This window comes from Danio aesculapii, chromosome 21 (assembly GCF_903798145.1).
Source record: "Danio aesculapii chromosome 21, fDanAes4.1, whole genome shotgun sequence".
Lineage (NCBI taxonomy): Eukaryota > Metazoa > Chordata > Actinopteri > Cypriniformes > Danionidae > Danio > Danio aesculapii.
This window is the reverse complement of record NC_079455.1, coordinates 11,289,185-11,311,494: the sequence shown is the minus strand read 5'-3', so window position 1 is coordinate 11,311,494 and position 22,310 is coordinate 11,289,185. Positions and strand designations below refer to the sequence as shown.

At 34.8% G+C, this 22,310-nt stretch overlaps 1 protein-coding gene across 4 annotated transcripts; it reads left to right on the top strand.

Annotated features, from left to right (window-relative positions):
• Positions 1 to 2,991: 2,991 nt before the first annotated feature.
• Positions 2,992 to 22,174, top strand: LOC130214246 (mitochondrial fission factor homolog B). 4 transcript variants are annotated; one of them, XM_056445841.1, is made up of 8 exons: positions 2,992 to 3,022; positions 3,598 to 3,813; positions 5,354 to 5,460; positions 5,733 to 5,827; positions 13,736 to 13,912; positions 17,803 to 17,868; positions 18,908 to 18,983; positions 19,751 to 22,174. In XM_056445841.1, exons 2-8 carry the CDS (start codon positions 3,606 to 3,608, stop codon positions 19,880 to 19,882), a joined length of 861 nt encoding a protein of 286 aa, XP_056301816.1. In that variant the 5' UTR covers positions 2,992 to 3,022; positions 3,598 to 3,605; the 3' UTR covers positions 19,883 to 22,174. The 4 variants fall into 4 exon arrangements, with proteins under 4 accessions (XP_056301816.1, XP_056301817.1, XP_056301818.1 ...); XM_056445842.1 differs by having other exon boundaries at positions 3,010 to 3,437; XM_056445843.1 differs by lacking the exon at positions 13,736 to 13,912 and having other exon boundaries at positions 3,010 to 3,813.
• The last annotated feature ends 136 nt before the right edge of the window (positions 22,175 to 22,310 follow it).

The window sequence follows — 22,310 nt, the reverse complement described above, 5'->3', positions numbered from 1 at the left end:
GGTTCGAAAGACCCACCCCCGCACTGACAAAAGTCCAGTATTTGTCCCATGAGCTCATTTGTTTTATTTTGACTGTTATGCCATCATAAGTTATCAAAATAACCCATTGAAAATGGCTTTAAGACCAAGCGAAATCTGACGCAAGTCAACTTTCATTGTATTGCTGTTATAGAGAAAACATTTTATAAGTAACTTTTATTCTAAATTTGGACCTGATGCATTTGGATTTCTGCCTTCCAATCCGTCCCAGCATGGATCAACATTTATCCTTTTTCCGATTACTTTATTAATATGATAGTTTGAATAATGAATAAAGTTAACACATTGCTTAATATAAGAATTTTTAGTGTGTTTGCCTGTCTCTTTGTAACTCTATTTTCAGAAGCCACCAAATTAGGTCAGAGGTCATGGAGACCTCGAGTGAAACTGAAGGGCTTGATGACTGAAAACAATTGTACAACTGTTTTCCTATTTGTATTGCTATGTGTTAACACTGTCTAAAGTATTTTGACTTTTTTTTTAAAGTGTTTTTACTTTTTATTTAAGATAAACTGGGTAGTAAGGATATAACTGTCTGAATGTAGATTATACCGGTTATTAACCAGTTTTGATAAAGACTGCTGAGAGTACACTCAGCCTTGGGTAAGAAACAGATTGTACTTTAAGTGTGTGTGTTCTATTTGATTGTGTATCCTTTTCTCAGGTCTGGGGTCATCTCTAAACAGTCTAGTGGATGTCTGACGTTTATATGCTTGAGATATTGTTCAGTATTGTACGCACGCACCCACATGGAAATTTTCCTAGCCTATCTGTGTTTTAACCAATCAGATAATGAAATTATGTGCGAGTATAATTGATGTTGATTTATGATTAAGCAGAGCAGCCTAGGAACTTATTGTGAGTGTTCAAACAGTAAATTATCCCTTCAGACCTCATTCTTGAAAGAAAAAATTACCAATAAAAACTTGTGAAGCCCCAAAAGCGGCCCATATTAAAACTTATAAGGCTATTGATGTAATCCATGAAATTGCAAATTTTTTAGACGAAAAGCTGGAAAAAATGCAAAGCTCTACATTATTATTATTATTATTATTATTATTATTATTATGTTTATTTTTTGGGGTGATGTGGTGGCACAGTTGGTACTGTAGCATGATCACCTTACAGCAAGAAGGTTGCTGGTTTCCTCTGGGTGCTCCGGTTTCCCCCACGGTCCGAAGACATGCGCTATAGTTAAATTGGGTACGCTAAATTGGCTGTGGTACTGTATGTGTATCGATGTTTCCCAGTGATCGGTTGCAGATCCGCTGCGTAAAACATATGCTAGATAAGTCGGCGGCTCATTCCGCTTTGGCGAACCCTGATTAATAAAGGGACTAAGCCGAAAAGAAACTGAATGAATGGGTGTTTTTTTTATTCAAGTGGCCAAATTCTGAGACTAAGGAAAATTGAATGTGCTGGCCAGTTAGTTATTTGCCTAATAAATTACAGTACAGTTTTAAATTTAAATTGGTATTTTCCCCCCTAGTGATATGTTATAAAGCAGCCTAAATATAAGTAGCCTCTTCATATTTCTTTATTCTAAATCATTAGAAAATGTTTTTGGTACCTCAAAAAGTGCGACCATCCGACAAGCTAATTCAGCAAAAAAAGTGCTTAAAATCTCAGTAAAATGCAGTGTTTAAACCTTATATTTAAATAGAAAATGGGTCGAATAACTGCAAAGTGCAGTTTTGAGAAAAAATTATGACACTTTCACTAGGCTGGCTAGGGGCCTGTATATATTTATATTATTTTCATTTGTGTTCATCAAAGTAAAGAAACTCATAAATGTTTGAGACCACTTGAGGTGGGTGAGTAAATCAATATCCTTTTGGGTTTGAACAACCAGTCTAAGTTACCCTCAAACTCCAAAATTTCTGATTGCAAAACGCCTCCGAGAGCGGTCGAATTATATATATATATATACCTTATATTATACTATATACTATATATATATATATTATATATATATATATTATACTCTGAGGCGGTATGCAATCAGAAATTTTGGAAATTGAAGGTAACTTAGTCTGGTTGCTCAAACCCATAAGGATATTGATTTAGTCACTATTTACTCGCCCACCTCAAGTGGTCTCAAACATTTATGAGTTTCTTTATATGTATATATAGTATGTATATGTAATGTATATATATATAGTGGGTCCCTACACTTCTCATTTCTCCTACTTTCTTTTGAATTTTGTAAAATCACTGGCCCTTTTTCTCATTATCCCATTTTTTGCCACTTTTCCTTAATTTTTACTCTTGATGACAAACATACTTACATTTAGACTATTTTCATTACTTTTAACAGCTTATTTTGTTTCCTTATTTGCAATTCCCTTTCCTTGAACATCAATATGCGCAGCAGGTACCCATAAAAATATTACTGAGGCATCTGTATATATTTTAACATAACTGTAATATTCATTAACATATTTCTGCACATAAAACGAATAACATTCTTCATCCTTGTCTCTCTTTTCTAATAGTGTAAAATCTACTGTTGCGTCTTGTAGAAACGGTTTAATTACTAGTAAACGTACAGTAGGACTTATATTTAATCGACTCACTTTTATTTGCTTTTTTAGCACTGTCCATCCAAACTTATATTTTCCTCCTCTCCTTTTCTCAGCACGGCTTTAATGCTTCTTCTAGTGCTGGATGTTCTTGACAATGACCTTTCAAATTTAGCCAATAACTCACTGATAACTGAACTCTGCTCATTTCTAAAGACATTTTCCCATTTCAATTTGTAGTACTGCAATTGGTGTAATTTAATAGCTCCTGTACATAATATTAATATCTAACGTTGTATTTTGTCTAACTTTCTAAGAGATGTCTCTGCTGCTGATATCATTATTCTACGCGTAGCACGTTTATAAAATCGCTTCACCTTTTTAAGACAGAGTTTGCACCGCCCACTTTTGCGTGCAGCTACATGACGTCACGTACGTCAGTCGACGTGAGCCGCGTTAAGGTGGGTTGAACACAGCTCTGAGAAAGAAGTTTAAAGAGCACTCTTACTAAACCGAAACGACATTTAAACGCTATTTATATTGTTTGAGAATGTGTCGCTAGTACAATTAAACAGGTCTGGCTTTAAACCCGAAACATAACTGTTAAGAATAAGCCGTAGACACAATGTTACAGGCGTGAGTTGACAGATTTAGCCCCACGAGTGGTTATCAACAGGTGTCAGTTGAATGTTCCCGTCCGATTGTTTGCTTTATGTGAATATATTAGTTGAGCGTAAGATAAAACTGCTTCGCCTATGTTGTAAGTCAGTCTGTCTACGAGACTGTAGGTCATAAATGAACGGATTTTGATGGGTGATCTGTAGATCTGAACACAAGGGTCACAGACTGCTACTAACGTTAACGTATAACAACCAAGTAGGTTCTGTCTTGAATACTGGCTAACTTTACGTTATGTTTCTTTACACACTTTATCAGTAGTCTGTTTTACTCCGTGTGTTTGTTTTTGCTCACGTAACGCAGCTTAACGTTTAATGTTTGGCCGTACTGTCGGTTTAATTCCCTTCACTGGCACCAGGGGTTGTTATGGCATCTCCGGGGTATTTCGGTGACGGTCCGCCGATGCGTGAGCGTGACCCGTATTTCACTGAGGTCATCAGCAAAAAGATGCGCGTGCCCGAGCGCCTGAGGGTCGGCCCAACTGCCCAAACAGCAGAACCTGATCATCCCAGACCTGCTGAAGATCTGCCTGCTGCCTACAGCATGCACATCCCCGACAGACTGTCACTGACAGGTAACCGGTGTTTATGTTAAAATGCATAGGCTAATGTTAATGAAGAGTTATATACACACACATTTCGAATATTTAAAGTTGTTTGAGCTAACTCCGTAAAAGAAAACAGAATAATGTGACATATTATTATATTTCAGATGTTTTTTTATGTTAGTTTGTGTTCATTAATTAATTATATATATGGCAGTTTTTAGTGTTCTTTATTGATAATTTACATAGTGCAATAAGTTTATGTAATGGTATAGAACTCAAATCAAAAACCTTGCATGCATGAGCACAATTCAATGACAACAACCATTATTCTATAATAGAGAACATTATATGATATCTATGTGCAGATCAGTGACAAAAACAAAAATCATGAGGTAAAAAGAAAACATGGCTTGTCACAATAAACTATATTCATCCTTTAAAATGTATATATATATATATATATATATATATATATATATATATATATATATATATATATATATATATATATATAAACATTTATTTTATAAATGTTATTATATTTAAATGTACCCTAGCTATATAATTTGCCCATAAATCTGTACTTTAATAATTGAAGAGTATGTTTTTTCATTTTCAATAACGTGCAATTCCTCTAATGTGCATACATTAGTGTCAGTGACGATTATTCAGTTAGAAAACCCTGAAGACTATATCACAGCTCTTTTCTAGATCTTCAGATTATATCGATGTAGATTTAAAACTTGCTATTCGTGAGTTTACTTGTAAATATGGAACACATTTTAAATGAAATGAATAAAAAGCCAGCTCTATTTTAGTAATTATATTTTAATATAATAAAATAAAACAAGCCACATTTTTAATAAAATAAATATTTTATAAATATTGAAATAAGTGTTTATATAAATAAATATTCTCTCTCTCTCTCTCTCTCTCTCTCTCTCTCTCTCTCTCTCTCTCTCTCTCTCTCTCTCTCTCTCTCTCTCTCTCTCTCTCTCTCTCTCTTTTTCCTTTGCTCACTTACATAATGGGTATGGTACCATTTTGGTACCATGTTTCAGCGAAGCTCTTTTTTTTTCAGTAAAATATCAGCAAATATTTTCCTTCTTGTGTACACAGCAAATAATCAGATTATTTTACATTTGTTTTGTACATATGTAATCTGTACAATTATAAAGTTTATTAACATTTTTAAAATCCTAGCCATCTTTGAAATACCTCATTGATTATTACCGTAATTAATAAACATTATTAATAACTGAATATCAAATCAGCAAGATTTCTGAAGGATCAAATTACACTGAAGACTCAAATACTGCTGAAATTCTGCATTCCTGTCATAGGAATAAATTACCTTTTAAAACGTTTCAAAATGATTTAAACTGTTATAATATGCTTTTTAATGCTTTATTTGCTTTTTAAAAACTGCATTCTTGATGAAACGAACACACCCTTTGAGCAGAAATATTTTAAAATGGTTTACCTATTCTAATGTTCAGTCATATGTATTTTACAAAAAAATTGTTTTAATTCATTCTTTCCTTTAATTATTCATTTATAAAAACAGATGCTCCTGATCTGAGTCCACGTCCTCTGTTCTCCAAACACACTTCATCAATGTGGGATGTGCACCAAGGGTCCTGGGACAGGGAAGCATTCAGGGAGCCTGTGCAGGTAAATTGAAGAAGCCTCACATAGACAGATTTTTCAATAAGTGGTAAAATGTCTATAAATCGTAGCTGCTCACTTACTAGACAAAAGAGCTAACTGACAGACACACAAATTGGACAAATCCCAAGTTTATATTATATTAATCAAAGAATGGTAAAGTGAAATTGAATCCTGTTGCAGGATTATAACAGGTAACTCTTATTTGATATAACTGTTAAATTAAATATAGAACTGCCATAACATGATTAACTCCAGCTGATGGTTTTTCTTGGTAGAGTCCACTGCGAAGGTCTTATAGTGACCAGGGCTTTGGGCGAACTCCCCCAGGAACCCCCACGCACTCCAGACAGACAGCCTACTCTCAGACTCCGTAAGTCCACTTTACTTTTTACATGTCTTAAAGCTAATATTCAAAATAAAATTGTTCTTATCAATCAGTATCACAATAAATGTCAATTTTCTATATATAATTTTGTTTAATGGAACTTTTTTAACTTCACTTCCTTTTTTTGAACTCTAGAATTAAACAGTTGAGTTATACCATTTTTGAATTCATTCAGCCAATCTCCAGGTCTGACAGGAACACGTTAACTTAGCATGAATAATTGAATCGAAGTGGACCATTAACACTGGAATAAGCCATATTTCTAGCCATATTGGCCTAGAAAATAGCAACTTTTCATTTTCTGTTGGTCTTGGTGCACGATGTAACTACAGAAGAGTAAAGCTTTAAATAGAAAAATTTATGAAACTCTTTAATAATTTTTGGGCAAGATGCAAATGGTCTAATCTGATTCAATGATCTACGCTAAGCTAAGCTAAATGTGCTCTCACCAGACCTGGAAATCGGCTAAATGAATTAACAAAATTCATAAAACTGTTTAACTCTGGGGGAGTTGTAAAATTTTCCTTTTTTTTTTCAAAAAGAACTGGAGTGTTCCTTTAAATGCAAAGTTGTTGTTTTTTAAATTACTGCTTAATGTCAGAACACATCAACCAAATTAAGCTATAACTTAAAAGCAACAACCTGTAATTATATTTCAATAGTTCTTTAATACATTTAATACAAATCTATATACCTATATATATATCCCAATCCTGCCACAATACCATGGTTCAGTTACTGGTACTACAGTAAATTCATGACACTGAGTTTCACAGAGTTTTGTTTGTCATTGTCGTAGTGCTGTTTTATCTGGCTTTAAACTAAGTCACAGAGGCATTTGTGCTCTTCGCTTACTTCAAGCGGTTCTCATTGAAGCGAATCAATAATAACTGCTAGATATCTTGCTGATTTCAATTTGTTTTTAGATCTGTCTGCATGTAAAACAAAACTGCACTGGAGCTGTGGTGCTGTTGACATGCATGTTAACAGATAAACAGCCCATGTAATGCATTGAGCTGGGTCGAAAAATTGTTAGAGACATTCTGCATCAATTAATATTTTCTAAATGCATTGATTTTTTTTTCTATTGATTTGGTTCTGAGCTTAGTTTTTAACAGCAAATCTCTTTTACTTCTGCATTGGATGACAAACATATTATTGCTTTATCACCCAACCCCAACATGTAAGTGTAAGGTGTGTGTATATAAATACACATACACACCTTGATAAATAAACAGATGCACACCTGGACATAGTATGTGTACTTATTTAAAAATAGAGTTGAGAATTTCTTTATATTTCTGTCACTCAATCTCTTGTCAACACAGGCACCTATTGTTCTTGCTGTCTTAAATAGATTGCTGTTATTGCGTATATCCTTTAGTAAAACAACAGCCTGGTTCAGTGTTGGCACTATGTGGACAGGACTAAATGGTGCACAAACAATTTGTTTGTCTAAACTGATCATGCATTTCATATGCAATCAGAAAAATTAAATGGCCTGCGTACAGTATGTGGGGGATTCTAGAATTCAGGGTACATTTTGGCATTTCATATATTATAGGTCTCCAACTCAATTCCTGGAGGTGCGCAGCTCTGCACAGTTTTGCTTCAACCTTAATCAAACACGGCTGATCCAACTAATCAAGGTGTTTAAGACTATTAGAGACTATAGCTGTGTCTCATTTCAGAGGCTGAAAGATGCAGACTTCAAAGGTGAGTCCTTCGAAGTCCACACAGGCTAAACAGAGCGTTTTGAAATGAGACGATCTAGCATACAGAGGACAGATCTCATCACCAGGCAACCATAACAGCTGCTGTTTATAAGCGCTGATAAAATTTGTAATGTCTTTTTTAAAGTGATTTTAAAACTTATTTTAAGCGATCTGAAGGCAAAACAAGGTACAGTATACAGAAGCTGGAAATATATTTCCTTTATTCCATACATGTACACATAAATTGTGTCTATAAAATCACTCTTTAGTAAGACATGTCATACTCTTTTAGTTTTTTTAACATGTGTTTAGATCTCCAAGTAAAATAAGCCTAATTCATACATTTAAACCAGAGTTTTCTTTTATACGCCCTGCCATTATCAGCGCGCAATGAATCTTGAGATGTTCCAAGCTGCGAAGGATCCACCGGTTGTGTCCTTCATTACCTGGGAACGAAGGACGCATTTGGAGGCTGCGTTTGAAGGAGCCTTCGAATTTTTTTGAAATAAAACAGCCTTCGCCGCACTGCAATGATGCAGTGCACTTCGAATGCATCCTTCGGAGGATGCAACCTCTTAGGCTACATTACAGCTTCTCATTCAAAACATTCGGTCGTTTTTTTAAATAGCGGGTTATAATCGCACCAAAACATATTAAAAGGTAAGTGAATTATAACAGCGCAAACATTTCTGTAATCGTAGTAGTGCTGTGCGTTATTTGTTTAACTCTTTAAGGTGACGTGTTGACTGACTGACTGACTGACTGACAGGTGCCTGATGCGTGAGGCCAGCAAACGCGACGTAGCTTTCACTTATGATGAACACAGTTTCCATAATTATATTTTAGCTATAGTTAAAGATCTATAGTTCTGCATACAATGACTTTATCTTGCTGGAGTTTATAGCCGTTTCACTTTACTTCAGGATGCATTAATGCTGTTCTGTAGGTCTATTGGAGACATTCATAAATATTCCTAGCAAATCTAATAAATGTTGGAGACACTCGTTACATAAACGCGCTAAATCACACTTCAGCAGTGTTTGTTTGAGAGTGCACAAGAAAATCTGCACTTGAGGGCACGAGCAGTTTTGTGCACAAGCAGAGGAAATAGGCGCTCGAGCACAGAGATTGACATCCTTGTAGGCTATTACATGAATGTGATCTCAACCTAATACTGCGCTCATGACATTTGTCATTGAAATAACGTCACAGGTAGTTGTAGATCTGTGTAAAATGCCCAATAGAGTCTGCCGCCACAGCTGCAAAAAATCCTAGAGGAAACACTGTACTGTGTTTCATTTCGGAGGCTGCATCTTCCGAAGGATGCAGACTTCAAAGGTAAGTCCTTCGAAGTCCACACAGGCTGAACCAAGCGTTTTGAAATGAGACGATCAAGCCTACAGAGGATGGATCTTGTCACCATTCAACCGTAACAGCTGCTGTTAATAAGCGCAGATAAAATTTGTAATGACTTTTTTTTCGAAGTGTTTTTAAAACTTATTTTAAGCAATCTGAAGGCAAAACAAGGTATACAGAAGCTGGAAATATATTTCCTTTTATCCATACATGTACACATAAAAATGTCATTGTCAATTGGCAATTGACAATGACATGTCATACTCTTTTTGTTTTTTTAACATGTGTTTATATATCCAGGTAAAATAAACTTAATTCATACATTGAACTGGAGTTTTCTTTTAAATATGTCCTGCCGTTATCAGCGCGAAGGATCCAGCGGTTGTGTTCTTCATTACCTGGGAAACGAAGGACGCATTTTGAGGGTGCGTTTGAAGGAGCCTTCCAATTTTTTTTAAATATAACAGCCTTCGTCACGCAACGATGACGCAGCGCACTTCGAATGCATCCTTCAGAGGATGCAGCTTCTGAAATGAGACACAGCATACTAAGCAGGTGTTAATTGGAGGTGGTTGGAGACAAACTCTGCAGAACTGTGGCCCTCTGGGAATTGAGTTTGAGACCACTTTGCATTATTTAAAAAAATATATATAGAGAGAGGTTTTGCATAATAAAACAAACTATATGAAGTTACTGTGGGGCAAAAAAGTATTTAGGCAGCCCCCAATTATGCAAGTTCTCCCACTTAAAAAGATGAGAGAGGCCTGTAAATTTTATCATAAATATACCTCAACTATGAGAGACAAAATAAGGGAAAAAAATCCAGAAAATCACATTGTAGGATTTTTAATGAATAAATTGGTAAATTTCTCTAAAATAAGTATTTCAGGGTTCCCGCGGGTCCTTAAAAAGTTTTAAAATGTCTTAAATTTAAATCTGGGAAATTAAGGTCTTAAATTGTCTTAAATTTACCGTAAAGTGGCTGTAGGTATTAAATTTTCAGCCGGTGTGCTTAATAAAGATAGAAAAGCACAGTGGTCCACCAAAAAAAATCTAATAGTTGATTAATTTAGTATGTGTGAAACAGGAGAGAAATTACAGTCTCCGTGATTTATTAGCTTATTACGGTAGGTCGGCTACAGACGCTTACGTTGTTCTGCCCCTGCGTGCTGTCATCACGCGGTTGTCGGTGAGATCAAAAATGTAAAGATGGGAAAGTGTAAATTTAACTACGTGGCAGTGATGCAATGTGTAAATTCTGCAAAAAGACCTTTTTGTTAGGGACCATGGGGCTCAAAGTCGTCGAGTCGCACTCGCACATGAAAGAAGGAGAAGTCAAAAAGAAAGATTTTTGACTGCGGTCAGGCCAGCTGCTAGTTCAATAAAATCAGTCATTCTAGTCATTCTTTGTATTACGGTAGAGTGCTAAACAGCAATGTACATCGAGATGACAGGGAAGATGACGAGGTCACTTGCTACACTGAAACCGCTGTCATGGAAAATGGAATGAATGTTCTTGTCTGGTGGAAGATGAACAAACAATCCTACCCAAAACATGCTAAATTATCCATATCAGTAGTGCATCCCAGCCAGTAGCAGCAGCACTGAAAGGGTGTTCAGTGCTGCTCAGTGAGTGCAGGACTGCACTAAAGCCATTTACAGTGGATTCAATAATGTTCCCCCACAAAAACACATAGCCTAATCTTGATGAGTAAAGAATTTTCAAATTATAACTAAATATTAAAATTAAACAATAAAATCATAATGTAGACAGAGTATGTAGGCATTAATCTTTTATTATTAAGCTTCATGTCGCCTTAATGCAGATTGTGAAGAGAAGTGGCGAAACAAATCCTACAGAGCCTTTATCTTAAATTCATTATTGCCAAATACCCGTCATCATTTATCATTTATTTTAATTTAATTTGTTAAGAAAGACTTCTTTTCATTGGTGTGCTGGCCAATTTAAAGGCTAAGTGTTTGTACCCAGGCCTATTTAGAGTGCTGAGATGTTACGATGTTACAGAGGACTTATTTTATTTCTTTGTTCCAACTTCCAAGTGGCCTATAACCTACTGTATGTTATGAATAAGTAATGTTAACACATATAAACGACTCATTCATGAAAAAAGGCAAAAGAGCTATGCATGTGCACATTTGAATAATGTCAGGCTATAAACGGGTTCAGGCTTTTTAAAAGCTGTCAATTAATATGTACTTGTCGGGCTAGAGCCCTATCAGGCCTAACTTTTATGGCCCGATTACAGCTCTAGTTCAGACGCCACCTCACAGTCAGCTATAAGTTTCATTTCACCGCCAGACACCCAAAAGACAGGTACTGTGGCTTATCCATACTGTGACGAGGCACAATTCATTTAAATCTAACGAGGACATTAAATTGAGTAGCCCATCCCAAAGAAATTATGACATTTTTGGCTCTTAAATTATATTTGTTGAGGTCTTAAAAAGCATAAAATTTTACTTTTAAAATGGTGCAAGAACCCTGTATTTGGTCACCTACAAACAAGCAAGATTTCTGTCCCTCACAGACCTGTAACTTCTTTAAGAGGCTTCTCTGTCCTCCACTGTTACCTGTATTAATGGCATCTGTTTGAACTTTATCAGTCGAAAAGACGCTTGTCCACAACCTCAAACAGTCACACTCCAAACTCCACTATGACCAAGACCAAAGAGCTGTCAAAGGACACCAGAAACAAAACTGTAGACCTGCACCTGGCTGGGAAGATGGAATCTGCAATAGGTAAGCAGCTTGGTCTGAAGAAATCAACTGTGGGAGCGATTATTAGAAAATGGAAGACTGACAAGACCACTGATAATCTCCCTCGATTTGGGGCTCCACACAAGATCTTACCCCATGGGGTCAAAATGAACCCAAGAACTGTGAGCAAAAATTCCAGAACCACACAGGGGGACCTAGTAAATGACCTGCAGAGACCAAAGTAACAAAGGATACCATCAGTAACACACTGCGCCGCCAGGGACTCAAATGCTGCAATGTGCCCCTGGTTCAGCCAGTACATGTCAAGACTCTTTGGAAGTTTGCTAGAGAGCATCTGGATGATCCAGAAGAGAATTGGGAGAATGTCATATGGTCAGATGAAACCAAAATAGAACTTTTTGGTAAAATCTCAACTAGTTGTGTTTGGAGGAGAAAGAATGCTGAGTTGCATCAAAAGAACACCATACCTACTGTGAAGCAAGGGGGTGGAAACATCATGCTTTGATGCTGTTTTTCTGCTAAAGCACCAGGACGACTGATTTGTGTAAAGGAAAGAATGAATGGGACCGTGTATCATGAGATTTTGAGTGAAAACCTCCTTTTATTAGCAAGGGCATTAAAGATAAAACATGGCTGGGTCTTTCAGCATGACAATGATCCCAAACACACCACCTGGGCAATGAAGAAGCATTCGTAAGAAGCATTTCAAGGTCCTGGTGTGGCCTAGTCGGTTTCCAGATCTCAACCACTTAGAAAATCTTTGGAGAGAGTTGAAAGTCTGTGTTGCCCAAAACATCACTGCTCTAAGGAAGATCTGCATAGAGGAATGGGCCAAAACACAAGCAACAGTGTGGAAAAAGCCTTGTGAAGACTTACAGAAAATGTCTGACCTTTGGTATTGCCAACAAAGGGTATATAACAAAGTATTGAGATAAAATTTTGTCATTGACCAAATACTTATGTTCCACCATAATTTGCAAATAAATAAATTAAAAACCGGCTAAAAATTTAATACCTACAGCCACTTTACGGTAAATTTAAGATGATTGAAGACCTTAATTTCCTGGATTTAAATTGAAGTCATTTTAAGACTTTTTAAGGACCCACGGGAACCCTGAAATACTTATTGTACAGAGGAATTTACCAATTTATTCATTCATTATTCACTCTCATAGTTGAGGCATATCTATGATGAAAATTACAGGCCTCTCTCATCTTTTTAAGTGGATGAACTTGCACAATTAGTGGCTCACTAAATACTTTTTTGCCCCACTGTAAATCTAAAACATAATCTTTGTATGTGTATAATCTTGCATTCAGCTTCAATTATCCTAAAAATAATTAAGTCTATTTACATATGGTCATACATGTAAATACTGAAGTGTACTTTGGACTTGTGCGGGGATCATATCATTATGATTATAATATAATATCTGTAAGACTTTCAGTAGGTTCAGGTCAAATAATGGGCAATTCATGAGCAAAAATTAACCCTCTTTTCACAGTTAGAGAACAGTGTATGTATGTGTATGTGCATGTGTGAGTGTGTGTGCATGTGTTTGTGTGTTTCTTTAATTATATAATTACATGACATTATAAGATTTTGCATAAAGAATTGTATTTAACACATAATGTTGCATGACATTAATTTGTGAATATCAATGTGTAAGCGAGTGTATTGTAAGTCTTTGTCTGTATTTTAAGTCCTGCAATAGGTCAGAATTTCACTATATCATGGTCCTGAAATCTAGTAAAACATATTTTAAAAGATTTTAAAGTCGTAAATCCAGCCTTTTAAAATCTAAAACAAGGATCACATCCTGTTTGATATGCAGTTTTAAACTATTTTAATTGTGTCAGCTACACTAAAGCTGAATTTCCCCTGATCAGAGATGTGTTCATTTCATTCTTCATATACATGCCTCACTTCCACCGAACATCCACTAGAGGGCAGAAGAGGTTACTACATGTGTTCAGCTTGCATCAACACTCAGTTTCATTTCTCATGTCTTTTTTTTAATATTTACCCATTCAAATGAAGCTCCTTTTGTGTCCGTGCCTCTCCTGCTCTGTGCACAATAGCCGCGTTGGACGTCCACCTGTCACGCTCTCAGCCCCTTCCCAGACAAAGCCCCTGGGGCCTCCCTCCACCCCACCCAACCTGCTGTCCCCACAGAGCATCCTGCAGGCTGCCAGAGAGCTAGGCCAGCAGGCGTCCCAGAGACTCCTGCAGACCGTGACCCAAAAATACTCCTCCAGGTGACACTGGTCTTTATCCTGCACCTCCTGCACTCTTGCTAACCCGGGACCAGCTTCATTTGCTTTGAGCTTTTACCGTCCAGTTGTTTGGTTTTGGTTCAGAGCTTTGGTTGAATTCACTGCTAATTCACTAACAAGCATGTGAAGCGCTCTAAAACCAAGCATTTAGGTTTTCCACATTGTCAGTGGCTTTACTTTCAAAGGATTTTTTTCATGAAAATGTTTTAAAAAACTTTAAAGGGTTAGTTCACCCAAAAATGTCAATTCTGTCAACAATTACTTACCCTTATGTCATTCCAAACCCCACTGAGACCTTCGTTTTCTTTGAAACACAAATGAAGATATTTTAGATATAATCTGAGAGCTGCTTCATCTTCCATAGACCGCAAGAGTCCAGACTCATTCAAGGTGCAGTAAAATACCAAAAACATCCTCAAAACAGATCATCTGAATATTTTCAAGCTACGACAATATTTTGTGCGCACACAAAACAAAGATAACTGCTTTATTCAACAGTTTCTTCCCTCCGTGTCAGAATAGGGCACACTGATTCACAATGAGTACATTAAAATGGACGCCAATAATCTGATTTTAATACAATTAAGACAATACTCTGATTAAGAGTCTACCATGTAAACAGAAATTTTTGATTGATTTAATCTGATTAAGGTCATAATCAAATTAAACGGAAATCAAAAGTGTGGAGTAATACTATTTTAGTCACATTATGAAAGTGCAGTACAGACATATAAACACCGCAAATCAAACTATTATCGTTGTGTAGGATTTTTGCCGCATTTTGCGATTAGGATATTTCATACACACACGGCTGTTTGACACTATTCTCAGCACCTACCGAGTCAGTGAAGGACCACAGACACATGCATCGCGAATTTACGGAGGTTTTTTTTCCCCATTCGGCGTGCATTATCAAATTCCATTAAAACAACATTTTCCAGCAGTTCATATTCGCATCCAATATCTCGTTTGTCACAGGGGGCATGCATTAAAATTCCTGAATGAAAGTGAAAGTGACAAATTAAAAATGAAACACCCGAAATTATATGAAACTCCAGAGGAAATGTGGATAGCGTGGTGACGCAATGACGTTAATCGTATTATGTGCTATGACATGTCAAACGGGATCATGAAAAGAACATTCAAAAAGCAACTCATTCAATCACCTTAATCATAGTATTTTTTAATTCAGATTAAGGCATATCATTCGATTACTGATGTCCATGTAAACATAGTCACTGATAATGGTTAACAATGATAATATATGAGAATGTATTTTTAATGACTCTGATTGCTGGGATTTTATTGTTTCAGTGAACGAGTAATGATGTTTTATATGTGATTCTTTGAACAAATTTACTCTCTGAATTAGGGATGCAAGGATTTTGGTTGTACGATTATAGTCATGGTTATCACGATTATGCATGTATTCATTTCAAAACACTACTTGTTAAGAAAATCCCATTAAAACTCCTTATGTTTTAAAGTGTTATTCATTGCTGCTCTGTAACTAAATAATACAGCACAAAATAAAAACAAAAAATAGTCCATTTCTCTTTGGATTTAAAAACAAGTAAAATGTTGCCATTTAAACAAATGATTTTACACTGAAAAGAAATGACAGAACAATGAATAAATAAATAAGAGTCCTGTCTTCAAGCACTTGAAGCTTCAAAGTGTGATCACCCCATAATTTCCATGATTCTAAAGAAAATGACACTGCTAGAAAATATAAACTTCAATATTATCTTCTGTTGGATATAAACTATTTGTATATAAACGAAACATGGCAAAGAGAATAGGACAACTGCATAAATAATAAATAACATGAAATTAACCCGAAAATAAATAAAAGACACCTTGCAAATTATAATTTTTAGACCAGGCATGATCAAACTGTCTGTACTAGAGGTCGAATTGGACATTCCAGGTTGACTGTATTTGCTGAATAACGAAGCACCACCTAAATGTGGTTACTGCCAACCTGCTCTTACCATGAAGCATATTTTGTTGGAATGTGGAAGTTTGAAAACCATTAGACAATATTTTTAAAAGGAGAGTACTTTGATGGACTTTTTTAAAGAGGTACCACCAGGAAGAATCTTAAATTATTTATCAAAAACTTAACTGAACAATCATATTTAAATTTGAATATATTTTTGTGTAAATTTTATGTATTTCTGTCAAATATATTTATCTAAGTAACTTTTTATTGTAATACGAAATTGTTTTTATTATGTAATATTTTATGTATATCCATTTTGCCATGAAATAGGCATAAGTTGCTGATGTGGCAACAAATGAATAAATAAGAATAAATAAAAAATAGTATTTGTCTAATGTAAATCTGTGTTTACCTTTTAAAGAGAACAAACGTAGTCAAAGGCTGCTGAACCTCTGCCTGAAAGACACTTTTGATCAACTACATTATGAACTTGTTTGGCAATTTTCATTTTGTATTCTTTTTCTCTTTGGAGTAAAAATATGTAATTTCTATACAAAGCTGAACAGTCAGTTCTTGTCACGTGATTAGCGATGCCCTCGTGCCATTCTTTCAACTAGGTGTGCCTGTGCACGTCACTCCCAATATGCATGCAAGAAAAGAAATAATGAACTTGATGTGCAAAAGACGCGACGTGTAAACGGCCCTTAGTTAATAGCTTCAGCCATACATACTAAATCCAGTGTGCGTCGGTATTGGCATCAGTGTACAAGCTCGGAAATTTAAACTAGGGAACAGTTGGCATAACTTTTAGTTGCAGCACTTTTGTTCCATGCAGAAACGCGGTGTTAAGAAGCCTGTACTATTAATTAACTGTGACAAATTGAAACACAGTTTCAATGAATGAGAAATTGGTTAATTGTTGCATCCCTACTCTAAAAATTATGTTTTTGTAGGTGGAGGAGACATCCCTTATGTTACTAGCTATATAGGAAACAAAATGAGATTAGATTGTTTTTAATTATTGAGCAGCTATTCAATTAATGACGGAATGTGATTGACTGTGGAATAAAAGGGCGGAGTGAGAAAACGGTTTCACACACTGAGGAAGGCATTGAGCTGAAACATTTGTGTTTGGGTCTGCGAAGAATGTGAAATAAAGACATATAAAGTAAATATTTAATGAGTGCGGATCATGACCTTTTGAATTGTACTGATTCTCTCCTGAACGAGCATGTATACAGACACTGTGAAACTGTTCAATAAAGTCGTTATTTTTGTTTTATCTGTGCACAAATGTGTTCTTGTAGCTTGATCGTATTCAGATTAAACCACTGACTTTATATAATGTGTTTTGAGGATGTTTTTTGGAACATTGCTGTCTATGGAGAGTCAGAAAGCTCTCGGATTTCATCTAAAACATGTTAGTTTGCAATTTTTTACAATTTTTATATTGGGTGTACTAACCGTTTAAGTGTAACCAACTAGAATGTGAATAACATTAAAAAAAATTGCATTCAATAAAATTGTATATGAATTATTTCATTTAAAAACAAGCAAAAAAGACTTGGTAAACGCATCTAGTTGCAATTTTGTTATTGATATTTTGAGCATTTGTTAAATATAATGCTTGCTTGTATATATATTTCTATGGCTCTATAGCTAACCTGGCATACTCCGCTTCATTTGCTTTGTGGTTTAAAGCCCTGCTGTTTGCTTCTTGCCAGGCTTTCAGGGCTGATGCAGCTTTCATGTCTGCAGATTCACATCAGAGCTTTGAGCTTTGGTTGAATTAACTGCTACTGCTTTTAGCCAAGCATGTGAAGTGCTTGTGCTTTTAGTTCCCGTTTCCTGCTCCTTTTGAATGGACTTGTTCACATAACTGATGTTCAATGTGGACTGCTCAGTCTGTCTCTGTCTTGTTTTTAAGGTTTGGTTATCCAGAAAACCATCCCTCACAGGCTGTAGAGGTTCAACCTGATCAGAGCAGGCCAAGGTGAAAGTGGATTGTAGGGTTTACTTTAAGTTTGATTAAATATTCCAGATCTCAAAGAATTTGAGAGATTTGTTTTTTTGTTCAATATTCTGTATGCAATTTGTTTATTATGAAGGTCAAATGTTGGACTATACCTATATAGTATATTTATTTTCTACTCAGGTTAGTAAGATGCATTTTTTGGATACATAAGAAATGAGGCTTAACCTTTAATTAAACACAATATTTGAAATCCCGTACAAGTCCACTCTAAAAAGATATATTAAAAGGGTCTTCTGGTATTCTTTTCCCAAGTACCATCTTTGGGAACTCATGTACAGCATCCCAGAATCCATTTAGTTTTTTTTTTTTTTGTAGTTAAAATAAGCATAATGGAGCCTCTGTGTCTTTCATCTGTTGCACAAAGGAGATGCACTGTGGTATATAGTACTGAGGCCAACTGGGGTCAAACATATTCTTTGTATAAATGTGTAGTTCTCTTCTGGCACTTTATTACTAGAAAATATAGATACTTTTATATACTGTATATATATATTTTTGCCATATTATACATGTAATGTAATATATGTTATAGATAGATAGATAGATAGATAGATAGATAGATAGATAGATAGATAGATAGATAGATAGATAGATAGATAGATAGATAGATAGACAATTATTTTTTAATAAAACAAAAAATAAACAAATCTTAATTGATGTTCAACAGAGCAAGACCATTTTTTCCAGTATGACCGATTATATTTTTTCTTCTGGAGAAGGTCTTATTTATATATATATATATATATATATATATATATATATATATATATATATATATATATATATATATATATATATATATATATATATATATATATATATATAGTACTATACATTTTAAAAATAAAACAAACTGTGTCCCTCTCTGGACATGTGTAACTTTTTTAAATAGATGCTCCAGATTGTGTTGAAGATGGCCATGAAATGAGGTGAATCAGTTGTTGATATAAAGGAGTGTGTCAGTTTATCTGTGTGTGTGCGCGTGTGTGTTTGGCAGTGTCCAGCAGGAGGTCTGGCTCAGTCCTGAAGAGGATGCTGGTACTGCTGTTGAGTTCATGGTGCTCCGCAGACAGGTTAGTTTTTCAGAGCACACTCATTATCAAATAAATGCAGCTTTTAGGAGCAGCATATCATCATGTAGATGAATCTGGATAGGCTTGCTAATAAGAAACTCATTATCTGCTTCTATACAAAACATTTGGAGAACATTGATGTCTTGAGCTCAAGACTTATTTTCCTTCCTAAAAGCTGCAGAAATCATTGCATAAAACATAAGAATAGTTTACTAAAACAAATAATTTTGTCTTTGGGAATACTGTGCATCAAAACATTTTATGGCAAGCCATTTTAGTGTTTAATCTAAATAACACACTAATATGTGTTGTCATGCTACTAGGACTTAATGTTTACATATTAGAATCTTGTTCACAAAATACTGCTACTGTATGTGTTAATTGTTAGTGCTTGTTCTTTAGATACTCGTACATTTAAAAAACATACTACCACTTTGTCATTAGATACTAATTAGTACTTTTAATATTGGCCAGTTTTATTAGATACTTTTGTTAGATACAGATTTTAGCCTCAGGAAATTTTGAAAAAGAGACTCATTGTGTTTATATCATACCAATTTGAATGTGGACATGCTATTCTTAAACATAGTTCTGTTCAAACCACTCCCAAAAGTAGATTTTTGCATCATAGGTGCCCGATAAATGATACATTTAGTTTTTTAATTTATTATTGTTGGTGAAGAAATCATTGTGGAAGAGAGCAGAGCAGTTTTGTGATGTATGTGTATGAATGCAGACTCTGACTAGCTGTGCTTTGATTGGTTGAGGTGGTGAAGATGAGCAGGAGGATCGCAGGTCTGGAGAGGCAGAGCGCTGAGCACAGACAGACGGAGCTGCTGCTCTTCTCTCTGTTAGTGTCTGCCTGTCTCCTTAACGGCTGGCTCTGGCTGCGCAGATGACCCTCACACTTCTCAACACTACACTCACTTCTGTTCCTGGACAATCATGGTAAACAGCTGCTCCTGTAGAGGATTGTGATCAGAAGGAATATCTTAAATATCTGCATTGACTCGTGATATATAACGCTCACTTGTGTCTACAAGTGAAGGAACTCCAGCATGTTTTCAGATGGTGTTATTTGATAAAACTAGATTTTGCATTTGATTGATTATCCTGAAATTTTCTGCATGCGTTAATGAGCCTCAGGTTTTTGTACACAATATGACAAGCCATTTTAATATTTATTGTATAAAAAGCCTAGAATTAACTTTATAATTAAATGCTAGTACTTATCAGTTGGCTATTAGTACCCTTTTTAAAACACACTAGTACTCAATTTAACATTGAGGAACTATTCTGAGTCAAGAGACATCTACAGTATGGGGTCTCCCAATCAAATATTGACCACTCAGCTTGACTTTGTAGTACACTCTATTTTAAAAAGCGATTAGTTGACTACTAAAGTGTGTAAACCCGTTAACTTGAAATTAGTAAGGAAATGAACTGTGCATAATTATAAAAATGATAGTCAACTTTACAGTTCCAAGTTACAACAGGTTTATGCACTTTTTTTTGTAGTCAACTTGTCATTTTAAAGCAACTGGTATACTCACTTTTGCTAGATTTTATTTTTATTTTTTTTAGATAGAAGAACCTTAATATTGCGTACAAGTGCTTATTTATTAGATCATCGTTCATATTCAAATAGATACTAGTTTAAACTACACTTTGCTGTTTATTGCTTATAGTTAGTAGTAATAATAATAATAAATAGTATTGATTTATTAATTGTTTATAGTAGGGTTAAATTAAAAGTCTGCTACTCTCATTGGCTTTTCTGAGTAGCCATTATAAGATCTAATGAATATGTACCAGTACAGGGTAATTAAACTATGTTATATAGGTACAAGAATCTATTAAATAGTGCTAGTATCTAATGTTAGCAACTAGTTTCTAAAGTATTAGGTCCTAATGAATACTACTTGTTCTTAAAATATGTACTAGATAGAAATGAAATAAACACTGGTCAAAACTAAATGGTTGATATGTCAATCAATGACTGATCGCTGTAGAAATCAATAGAAACAAATGTAAATGTCTTAGTATAAATTTAGTTGCCATTTCTGAAATAAGTATGGATATCTGTTGAAAAAGTATATTTAATAAGTACTAACATCCAGTTAACAAGTGCTAGTGTCTATTTAACTGGTGCTAGTATTTAATAGGTAAGAGTATCTAATGATTTAGTACTACTATGAAATAAGTACCATAGTGAATAACTACTAGTATATTAAAAACTATATGTACTTACCACAATGAAGATATACTAGTCAAAACTGAATATATCTGATTAGTTCCTCATGGATGGGAGTAGCAAAAAATATAAACAGAATAGTTAATAGTTACTATTAAAATAAGTACTTGTATCTAATAAGTACTAGTATTTAATCAGTTATCCATTAAATAAGTACTAGCATCTATTTTGTAAGTTCTAGAAAGTAAGAAATTGTGTCTAATGAATGAGTAGGATTAAGAAAAAGCTACCAATACCTAAAGAATAGGCAGTTATAAAGTATTACTTTAGTCAACATTAAAAATAGATCAAAATCTTTCATCAGAGTTGTTCTGAAACTGTTGACCAACACCCATTCCCATCTCGGGACAATTTGAAAAACTTTATGATCCATTTCAAATGTTAACTAGTACTGTAATCCACGTTTTAAACTGTATTTGATGGTGTCATTGTCACTGTGTAACTATTCATTTCCTATCAATTTAGTACATGTAGCTACTGTATAGTTAGAGATTTGATTAGGGTTATTAGCATGTAATTCTACAGAATTTATTGCAATAGTAAGTACATGGAACAAGTACACCAAAAGAAAGTGTTACCAAAAATAACTCGTATATCAAGGTTGCAGTACTGCAGTGTTTAACCTATTTCTGTACACCTGTCTGGAAGTTTTTAATGTGCCTACAAGTTTGTTCACGAGCGGGTTCAAGTGTGTTTAATTCAGGTAGTAGCTAAAATATGCAGAACAGTGGCTGTGCAGGAGCAAGATTGGATCTAAAAAAAAAAACAATATTTGTTTTATAGAATAAATGTTTAATGGCTTGACATACTATTTATGAAAGCATGTATGAAAATGTATATATATATATTTTTTCAGCATTTGAATAGCCTTCATCCATTAATCATTTTTGAGCCTGATGAATGTATATTTATAATAAAAACTATATTCATTCTTAAATCTCTTTCTTTAATTGGTTAGATCAGCCCAAAATTAAAACTAACAGGTCACTCGCGCTCATGTCATTACCTTTACTTCTGTCTCTTCACTAAAAATCTGAACAAAAACAAATCCATCAGATTGAGGACGATGATCA

Bases quoted from the DNA above. Each gene is read 5' to 3' on its own strand.
- LOC130214246 (XM_056445841.1), top strand. From the start codon at position 3,606: ATGGCATCTCCGGGGTATTTCGGTGACGGTCCGCCGATGCGTGAGCGT. The intron at 5,461-5,732 runs GTAAATTGAAGA...TTTTCTTGGTAG, and splicing joins CATTCAGGGAGCCTGTGCAG to AGTCCACTGCGAAGGTCTTA. The intron at 18,984-19,750 runs GTTAGTTTTTCA...TGATTGGTTGAG, and splicing joins TCATGGTGCTCCGCAGACAG to GTGGTGAAGATGAGCAGGAG.